The sequence below is a fragment of the Populus trichocarpa genome, chromosome 15, assembly GCF_000002775.5.
Source record: "Populus trichocarpa isolate Nisqually-1 chromosome 15, P.trichocarpa_v4.1, whole genome shotgun sequence".
NCBI classification, from domain to species: domain Eukaryota; kingdom Viridiplantae; phylum Streptophyta; class Magnoliopsida; order Malpighiales; family Salicaceae; genus Populus; species Populus trichocarpa.
The window spans coordinates 8200799-8211351 of NC_037299.2; the positions used below are offsets into that span (position 1 = coordinate 8200799).

A 10553-nucleotide genomic window follows, 5' to 3' on the forward strand; every position below is an offset into this window, starting at 1 on the left:
TGTGTTTTTTTTTTTTTTTTTTTTTTTGGAATTTTACAAGCATGGGCTTGTGTTAAGTTTATTTGTGGTTTAATTAGTTAATTTAAGCATGTTGGTTTCTAGCCTAAAAAAATACCAAAAATTTATTATTATTTTTTTTTCATTTGGTCATAGCTTCTCACACATCAAAAAAAAAATATATATATATATCATTTCATCCATTTTGAGATTTATACATTCCTTGTTAATTATTGATGTACTTTTAGATTTTTAACGTTGGCATTCATAAAAGAAAAAATTAAAAATATTTTAGGTTTTATAATTTATTTATAAAATCTATCGAAATTCGACTCGTGTTAAAAGGGCTATAAAATATAACATGCTACAATTCATTTTAAAAAAAAAATGTAAATCTCATTAAAAATAAATATTTTATTATTCACTCATAGTATTTCAGGTAAACAAACTTATAGCTAACTAAACTTAAAACTTTTAATACAACATAATTTAAAAGCACTTGTGTATTAGGTTGTATTTAACCTAATATACCAGGTCCCATAAGAACTTTGAAATTAAACAGATGGCATAAAAATTTTAAAGTTAAACACTAAAACAGTATTAGAATGGATGATTTTGTAAGAATCAGGTTTTCCATTGTAATTTAGCTCTTGCTATTGAAAGTGACTACCACCCATGAATCAAGTCTAGAGTGTATTCACAACATCCAAAAAATAAAAACAAAACAATTTAAAAGCACAAACCAAAAGTTGGATTTATTTTTTCTTATTAATGTGATGAGATAATCTGAAAAGTTAATATCTTTACAATCCAGCATAAAATTGCAGTGCTTAGCCACAAATTATTTGCTTTAAACAACGGAAAAAATATAAATATATATGTAACTCACAATGAGAAAAGAGAGGAGAACATTAAAGGGGAGGGAAAAAAACTAAAAGAATAATTAGAAGACTATTTTGCAGATCGCAAGCTAGTTACTTCCCAAACAGCTGCCGACGGCTTCTTCCAGGTTTGGTTCGTATACCAGCTGCCTCGCCAATCACAATCTCATCAACTAGATCCTTGAAGACCAAACGCTCAACATCTAACACTACGCCAGAAGTCTCACTATGAAAATCTATCCAACTCTCTGACCGATGCATCACATCATAGCACAAAATGCTTTTCAAACCATCCTCCTCCTCTAAGCTGCATTCTGATTTCTTGACTAGAAGTTGCTCCATCTCTGAACATAATTCTTTCAGAAGCTTTTGAGCACTGAGGGTCTTCTTTGCTAGCTTGTCAGACTTCAACCATGGCTCAGGAGAGGGCTCCACTAATGCCAACTTTTTGACAAGAATCTCATTAACAGCATCAAATATGAGCTTCCGATGAAACTTCTCTGGGTTTGGCTTTGAATGGAAGGACTTTCCAGGGCTGCATTCTTCCTTTGAAACCAAATTGCTGGCCTTGGTTTGCTCCAATACAAAGAATAACTCAGGGTTAATGGGGTGACCTGATGGATGGAGTTGAAATGTTGACAGGCCGGAACTAAGGTCTCTAAGTAGAAGGCCGGACGCTAACAAAATCTCTGAAATGTATCTGTGGTCAGGATTTGTGTTCTCACAAAGTGATGCTATGTAATCTGTGCTGGATTCATCGTGAGTGGAGTTCAGTTGTCTAAGCTTTTGTACCAAATTCTCAATTTTTTGTAATTTCTTGCGATTGATATCTGAGGAGAGGCCAGAGGCCACACTGTTAGACAGTAAGTTATCTGCAGGATTCCATTGATCTTCACTCTGTTGGTAATGGAAATCTTTGGGGACATCTCCTGCAATGATAAATAGAAAATAAGTAAGTGGTAACAAAAGGTTTCATTGTTTTATGTTCTGTTCTATACCTGTAGCTACCACATACTCCATTTATTACAACACAAAGTTGGCCCTAGGCCAGGTATCGAAACCCAGAATCATACTAGAACGATGACCCATGGATCAAACATAGCTCTCCAGTTGCAACTAATATATCCAACCTATTCTAAACAAACGAGATTAAACAGAATATGTAGCAATGGAAAAACATTCTTTTTGTAGAAGAACTTCTCTCAGAGTCTGTTGACCAGTTGTTGGGATAAAGCAGAATGAAAGTAATGACAAGTACAATGACAACTTGAACATGATGATGAGGAAACTGTTTGTCTTTTTTTCTTCTTCTTTGGAACATCGTAGTTTCTTTTTTATTAATAACAGGTCCAATGAGTACTTTTTAACGACACTGTTCAACTGCCTGAAAATCTCAAAAACTTCAATCATTGACTGTATAAATATGAGCAGCTATTCCCTCACTGCCTGATAAATTTCCTGAATATGTTGCAAAGAATATAGACACAGATGCTACATAGGTTTTTTAGAAGCCAATAGGGAAACCAAAAAACTTGAGGCCAAATAAAAACTACATGCAGCAAGTTGAGAATCTATCCCCACAAATACATGGTTTCAACGTTACTAGACCAGATAAATATGTGGTTAAATTGAGAGGGGGGTGCTTAATTCCTACATAAAGGTTTTTATAGATGAAGTTGTCTAATCTGAGCAATATATGATGGCAAGTCCTCACAACATCAGTTTATATTATGCCACATCCAGCTATAAGTTTTTTAGGCATAGCAAAATTTTACCTTTGATCAAATTTGGCATCTGCTTTACAGGAGACAATGCATCATCTCTATATACAGATGCATCAAGTACAGAGACAGGACTAGGATGCTCAGGGGCAACAACAGCAAGCTCTGCTGATGTCCTATCCTCTTCAAACATAAAAGTTGATTTCTGAGACAAGGAAAACGAAGTGTCAACTATATGATCAGAATAGTTGAGTGACTAGAGAAGTTCAAAAGCACCTACTTTCTGTAATGAGCCAGAAACTAAGCGACTGGCAGCATTCAGGGTTGGACTCTGGCCACTGTAGTTGTCAGTAGATCGTTCAGTACTAGTGACTTCCATATCTGTCTTCAAGTCAAAAGTAGTGCCATCAGACTGCAAAGAGATGTCATCTCCTTGGTGACTCGAAGTTCTTGATTCATTACTTATCTGACTTAACTGGTCATCACTCGGTGGCACTTTGGGATATTTTACCCTGTGTTTTCTACCAGGTGAACCAATTTCTGTTGGCTGCCTGTTGGATTGCGTTCTTTGTTTACTTGTATCAGATGGAGGGGTAGGTGGACAAGATCGCTTCTCTAGCTCAAGTTTCTTCTGTGAGAGTCTTGGGCTCACAGATCCTGAACTCCTTACTGTGCTCGGGTTGCTTTCTTTTGGCACTTGTTGGGATCTTGTCAAGGATTGTGTTGATTTTGTATTCTTCTTGACAACAGTTCTCTTATCACTGGAGCTGGCTAAAGAATCTCTCTGGCTGTTTCTTGGAGATTGATCTTTAGCTGTTCGGCTATTATTGGATCCCTTTTTACTATCTGCATGTCCACCAGTTGGAATTCTATGAAAGCTGGAAAGGTCATCGATAGGAATTACTGAAGAAGCAGGAATACCAGATTTCTCAACTAGTTTAGCTGTTTTAATGATCACAATTGGGGATTCACAAGTCCTCAAAGAATCAGAACCCCTGGTTGTGGGAACACCAGCATGATTTTTCTGTTGGTTTTGTTGACCTAGCAACCTTGGCTTTTGACTGGGACTGCTACATTTTGGTTCATGATCTCTCAGGGGTACAGAATTTGAAGCTTGTTCTTCTTTTCTATTCTCCAAGAACCCCTTAGCCTGCATTGCTTCCAGAATCTGTTTAAGAGCTCTAAGATCCTTTCCAGATTGTTTGAACTCGAGATCCTTCAATCTCTTCTCAATCTCACTGTAAACTGAAGGGAACAAATTTTGTGCCTTCCCAGGAACTTTTTCAGGCTTGAAAGGTTGTTTCAAAGAACATCGACTTCCATCCAGCTGCTTCCATGGTGCTGGTTCAATTGGCAGCCTTGAAATGGGTTTCATGACCAAATCTGGATTCTTCCACCGTGGTGATATTGGATCTTTCACCGAGTTTCTCTGAGACTTTGGAATATGGATTGGTCGGTTTAGATCGTTTGTTTTCAATGATCTCGAGAAGGAATCATCATGTTCCACCAATGAGTTCTTGATCAAACCTGGCTGACTATGACTGGTGATCGCAGAATCTGGCAATCCTTCCAAGCCCATCAGCTTGGCTACCACACTAGGAGGCCGTTTCTGAGTTTTCATTGATTGCTGCAGAGTAAAGATCTTTTCATTTGAGTTGCTGCTACTTTCTAGATCTTTTGAAAGGTAATTTGATCTAGAATCAATGTTGGATCCACTCACTGAAATTACTCTACTATCCAGTGAAAGTCTTGGAAGCTCTTTTAGTTTTGGGGTGGACTTGATGGTATCTCGAGATTCAAATGACAAATGATTGATCCCCCACCCATCACAGGAAAACCGAGGAGCATCTTTTGGAATTGTATGCCAAGATCCATCTTTTGCTTCGTATGATGATCTTGGACGCTCTTTAGTTTCATTATAATACCAAGGTGCTTCATGAAGTTTAGCAAGAACTTTAAGAGACTCCTTGAGTTCGACAGGAGGAGCATTTTTCTTTCCTTTGTTACCAACTCTATAAGATCCATCTGCAGATTTGGAGGCCTGTAATGCCCTCGGGGAATCTTTATGCTTCACTATATGGCTCATTGCTTCTTCTTTAGCTGTAGTTTTGACTGATAACCCTCTGGCCTCTCTATACATAGAATCCTTGACAACATCTCGAAGATCAAGAGAATGCCGCCCTAAATGTGCAGAGGTACTTGGCTGAGTTATAACCGGATTCCTCGAGGGAGTTTCAGGAAAGATAATTCTGTCAAAGGAAGATGCTTCTGGTTGAGCTGTTTTATTGCAGTCCAGAGAGGAGGACATGGAAGATGAGCAAGAGGATGAGAAAGATGCTCTTGATGATTCTGTAGAAATTCTTTGCTTCTCATTCAAATTCTTGTTTAAATTAATGTCCTGCAATCAATAGTTCATATTCACTCTGATATGCAAGGACATGGCTAGAATATAGCACAGAAAAAGTTGAGGTAGAAAAAGCAACAGTGTGAGGACAAAATCAAATTGACAGTGACTTTTGTAGGCAAATAAAAAAAAAAGTAAGAAGACTTAAGAGCAACACAGAGCACACGTTATTCAACAATCAATCAGAACACAATTCTACACTGGTTTAGGCATATAGCTTGACCGAATCTTTTCCAATTACTTTGGAGAATTAATGAAATTTCCAGGAACTAAGAATGCTTACAACTGTTGTGTTCTGATTGTATGCATTAAAAAATTCCCTTTCTGAGCTGCCATTTTTGAAGTGGGAATCACCTACATTGTCACAGAAACATCAGCGACAGATTGAATGATTAAGTTCACAACCAAAACAAAAAAAATAGGAATAATAATAATCAATTCGTTGTTATCAACCTGGAATTTGGAAAACTACTGAAGGATACGCAAACAGCAGATGTGCAATTAATTTTCTTCAGTTACATACAAAGATGATTTATCAAGTTAGAACTGGTCTATTTATAAAAGTTTGTTAAGTTTATGAGAAAGAGTTAGCTCTGCAGATGAAGTGATGATTGCTACAAGAATTTACCAGCAAAAATGAATGCACAACGAAAAAACAGTTGGAAACAACACATTGGCCATGCATTCAAGAAAACATGTACAAATACATGTCTTTATCTATTCACATTCACCCCAAATAACAATAGGCAATAATTTGAAAACATAGGTTAGAATGAAAGATCTCTAAGAAATTTACATCCAAAAGACAAACTTTTATTATCAGAAGCATAAACTATTCAGATACACGAGTCATGTTCTTTTCTATTCTTTTCGTTTCTTTTTCTTTTTTATTTTCTCGATATAGAATATCAATATTAGCTCATTTGATGGGTAGATTGAGAACATATTTTTTTACCGGGCAATAAAGTAATCAGTTTCGTTTTTCTTTTTTTCTTTTTCCTCATCACATGCCATTGGAGATGATAAAGGATTCAGGATGGGTCAAGCAATAGATATTAACCAAGTAAATGAGGACTCTTGATTAATGAAATGAATGCTACAAAGTTAAGCTACACCTGATAATGAGAATTACCTGGAGGAAGCCTCTTCTGGTTGAGGCGCCTACCGGTAAGGACTTGGTGACGATCAAATATTTGAAAAACCCCAGTCATGCATCCTATTTGCTTTTGCAAATCTGGATTATCATCTGCTAAAGAATGTAAAAGTTTTGCAGCCATCTCCTCTTCTTCCCAACTATCCTAGTTCAGTCCTTCCACTTTGTAAATTCGGTCTTCCTCTATCCAAACCACAAAATTACAACATTTCAAGCCTCTATCTCCCCCAAACTCTGAATCTATGGATTGGAACCAGTGCTTGAAAAGCATATACTTATGAGATATCTGAGCAATTCTATAGTAAACCAATCAATAAAATATGATATCTAGAGTCTCCCTTTATTCAATTTGTTTTCTTCCTCTGTGCAAAATCTAAAACACAAACTACGCTTTTATTAACACTAGAAACCAAAAGAGAATGGAGGATTTTCCATATATATGTAAATCCAAATAATGAATTTCCAAAAACAGAAGTTTAGCAACATATCAGATAAAATCCTTCAGCTTATCTGCCATGTACTAGGCACCTTAAAATCTCTTACAAAATCAGTGATTTCCAGCTAGTAACAGCTCAAGAAAGAAAAGGCTTGCCATTTATGGGTACCCACAAGATAAAAAGGTGGCCTTTACCACCAGAATCACAACCCCACGAATTTTCCTCTTACAACATGATTGCCCATTTTGGATTTTCCATGAAATCCTCCAAAGTCTTAAGCTTTTGCGGCAATAAAGGAAAAGTAGAAAGAAAAGAAAAATCCCAGAAAATCAAAATCAAATCAAATCAAATATTACATGGAATTGAAAGATACCTTATTCAGAGTGAGGACCGACCAGAATGGCTTGTAAATTGAATAGAACCAGAAGAAAAGGGTAAGGTAAGGGACTCAATATGTAGTCCTATTACATCCGACAACACAAGAAAGTGCCAAATAGAGTTATGATCAACAACATCACTTCTAATTCCAGTTGCCTGGCTATAAGAAACTAATTCCAATGCAAAAGGAAAAGGAATTAATCCCTCCAGATCCAAGAAGAAAAATAGACATGTAGAAAAAAAAGAAAAGTAAATGCTCTTCAGTTCAGAGAACATATGGAAAGACAGCCAGGAGTGATAAGAAGGTTTGTCATATCATAAATATGGTGACTAAACTAATCTGGCCTGACCTGGGAAAATAATACAGATGGCATTTTCTGTTTTTTACTTATTTATTTTTTGAGAGAGAGAGAGAGATAGAATGTGGGGCAGTTGTCTTCTAGCTCCATCTCACACATCCATGTGTGAAGAGTATGTGAGTGGGTCTAAAGCTGTCTCCGTGGACATGTGATTTTTGTCAGAAATGAGGGCATGTCTGTGACTGTCAGTGCAGCAAAAATTGCTTTTCAATATAGTTTTTATTTTTTATTTATTTTTAATATCAACCCATTAAAATAATTTAAAATAAAAAATAAATAAATATCAGAAATTTGCAACAATTCAATTCAACCAAATTTCCGAATACACAAAAGACAAGAAAGAAAGAAGCATTCCAACCTCCTCTTCAAAGTCCAAGTGACCTTAGGCCACCGGCACGTTCGCATAGGAGCAAGGGAGTTGTTTATAAAAGATTTACCTTGTATTAAATTTAATGGACACTTGCACAATTAGGGTGATATTAATTGAGGTGTGTGTAAACTAATCCGAATATTTATATTAATAAAAAAAATATATATAAAATATTAAATTTTGTTGATCTCTACTTCATTGTTTTATTATAACTTGTCCATTTATCAAATAATACATAAATGAGAAATTCTTATTCTCTGTCTCCCAGTAAACAGAGTTTTGGTATTATTATTATTATTATTATTATTATTATTATTATTATTATTATTATTTAATCAGCTGCTGAACAAAATGTCAAGCAGGAATTTGTTGAGTGAAAAAAAAATGGAGGGGCTATGAAAACCTCAAGATGGAATTACAATGAGTGTGACTAGTTATGAATTTTACATGGAAGTAGCAACAACTTTATACTGCTCATTTCACCTTTAAAATAACAAGAAAATTGACAAGGAAAAGTGTGTAGCTAATTACTAAATGCCTCGTAAAAGTTAGGCAATCATTTTAAGAAAAAAAAACTTGGAAAGACTTGTAATTGTTATAAAATATATAATTATAAATATTAGATGCCCTTTAGAGTATATTGGATTTCCTTATTATTAGGTTTAATTTCTTGATTTTTCATGATATTTGTGTTTTTTAATGTTTTTAGACTACTTATCTTGTATTTTCAGTATTGAAAAAATATATAATAAAAGGTATGAATTTCTCCTTTAAGTTTTTATTATGAATATGTATGTTCTTACTTGTTTTTTATTTTTTAACACGTTATTAGCACAATCAATCTAATATATATTGAAATCTTGGTTTGCATTAACTCCTATGTTACTTGGCTTGTACCAATTTCAAGTTTTTCTTTCTTTTCATTATTTTTTATATTTTATAGAATATATTTGGTTTTATAACTTATTTTGGCAATTTTTCTTTCCTATTCATCAAAATTTAAAGTTCTTGAACAACTAGTATTGTAAGTTCCTTGAGAATCAAATAAATTAAATATAGTTCTTGAAGAACTAGTATTTCTATAAAAAAATACTAAATAAATAGCAGTCTTAAAACACTAACTTTCCCCTTTTATATTCATGATTTTTTTAATAAGTTATTTCCTTATTTTATATAGATAATGTCGAATCTGACAAAACTTGAATTTACCGCTCTTGATATCTCTAGGAATAATTAATTGTCATGGATTCTTAATGTTGAGATTCATCTAGAAGCTATGAATCTAAGAGGGATCATTAAAGAAGAATATGGCACTTCCTTGCAAGATCGTGCAAAAGCAAAAGTAATGATTTTCATTCGCCACCATCTCCAAGAAGGATTAATAGTTGAATATCTTATAATAAAAGATATTATTGTTCTGTGGCAAAATCTAAAGGAAATATATGACCACCAAAAGTTTACCATACTTCCTCAATCTTGTTATGATTGGTTGCAACTAAGGTTGCAAGATTTTAAACTAGTTAGTGAATATAATTCTGTGTTTTTTTTAATTACCTCACAGTTGAAATTGTGTGGTAAAAATATCAAAGAAGACCAAATGTTAAAGAAAACATTCTCTACTTTTCATGCCTCAAATATTGTCTTGTAACAACAATATAGAGAACATAATATCAAAGGGTACTCGGAACTAATTTCATGTCTTTTTGTGACTGAACAAAATAATGAGCTTTTGATAAAAAAATCATCAATCATATCTCATAAGTTCTAAATCATTCTCTGAAGTGAATGGAGCCTTTGTCCAAAAAACAAGAAAAGTATCAAGGGTATTAATATGTAAAAAATAAATGGAAAAGAAGAAAAAGAGATAATCATTCAAAAGGCAATTCATCTTACCACTAGAAATGGAGACACAATGAACCCAAAATAAAAAAGGCAAGAAAACCTAAAGATAAGTGTCATAAGTATAGTATACATGATTATTGGTTTCGCATTTGTCGTACGCTAAAACAACTTATAGATTTATATCAAACCTCTTTGAAATAAAATATAGTTGAGACTAGTTTTATTCATAAATATGATTTTGAAGATTATAATGCTTATCTTGATTAAAGGTATCCTTTAAAGAATCTAAAGATTCTTTTATCAAGTGAAAATCCATGTATTGTATGTTCTCAATGTAAATTAAATATCAAATCATCTTCATTAAAAGTTGTTATATAATCATTATCTTTTCTCGAAAAAATTCAAAGAGAAATATATGAACCTATTCATCCACCATGCGGACCTAAAGATACGTTATGGTATTGATTGATGCATCAAGTAAATGGTCACATATTTGTTTACTTTCTAATCGAAATGTTGTATTTGCTAGATTAATAGCACGGATTATCAGATTATGGGCATAATTTCCTGATTATCCAATCAAACAAAATTGAATGGACAATGCTGGTGAGTTTACTTCTCAAGTATTTGATAATTTTTGCACTTTTATTGGAATTAATGTTGAACATCATATTGCTCATGTACATACTCAAAATAGTCTAGTAGAATTATTTATAAAGCTACTTCAATTAATTGTTAAACCATTACTTATTAAATAAAAAATGTCTATATTTATTTAAGAACATGCTATATTATATGTTGCATCATTAGTTAGAATAAAATCAAATGTTTACCATAAATATTCTCCTTTGCAACTTGTTTTTAGTATACCACCAAATATATATCATCCATGAACTTTTAATTGTGTGGTATATGTGTCTGTAACACCCCTCCCACAAAGGACTAAAATAGGTCTACAATGTAGAATAAGAATTTATATTGGTTTCGATTCTCCTTTTATTATTAGATTCT

General features: G+C 33.7%; 1 protein-coding gene across 4 annotated transcripts; it reads right to left on the reverse strand.

The window, feature by feature from the left end:
* Positions 1-725: 725 nt before the first annotated feature.
* LOC18105756 (protein LONGIFOLIA 1) lies at positions 726-7354 on the reverse strand. 4 transcript variants are annotated; one of them, XM_006374352.3, is made up of 6 exons: positions 6967-7354; positions 6136-6339; positions 5287-5357; positions 2880-4997; positions 2654-2804; positions 726-1807 (listed from the first exon to the last, which is right to left on the reverse strand). In XM_006374352.3, the coding sequence occupies exons 2-6, from the start codon at positions 6278-6280 to the stop codon at positions 972-974; spliced, it is 3321 nt and encodes a 1106-aa protein (XP_006374414.3). In that variant the 5' UTR covers positions 6281-6339; positions 6967-7354; the 3' UTR covers positions 726-971. The 4 variants fall into 4 exon arrangements, with proteins under 4 accessions (XP_006374414.3, XP_024442226.2, XP_024442225.2 ...); XM_024586458.2 differs by having other exon boundaries at positions 6136-6396; XM_024586457.2 differs by having other exon boundaries at positions 6136-6415.
* Positions 7355-10553: the final 3199 nt, after the last annotated feature.

Excerpts from the sequence above, each read along its gene's own strand:
- LOC18105756 (XM_006374352.3), bottom strand. The coding sequence starts at position 6,280 with ATGGCTGCAAAACTTTTACATTCTTTAGCAGATGATAATCCAGATTTG. Across the intron at positions 5,358-6,135 it reads CCAGAAGAGGCTTCCTCCAG|GTGATTCCCACTTCAAAAAT; the intron begins GTAATTCTCATT and ends GTGACAATGTAG. Across the intron at positions 2,805-2,879 it reads TTTCTGGCTCATTACAGAAA|AAATCAACTTTTATGTTTGA; the intron begins GTAGGTGCTTTT and ends TCCTTGTCTCAG.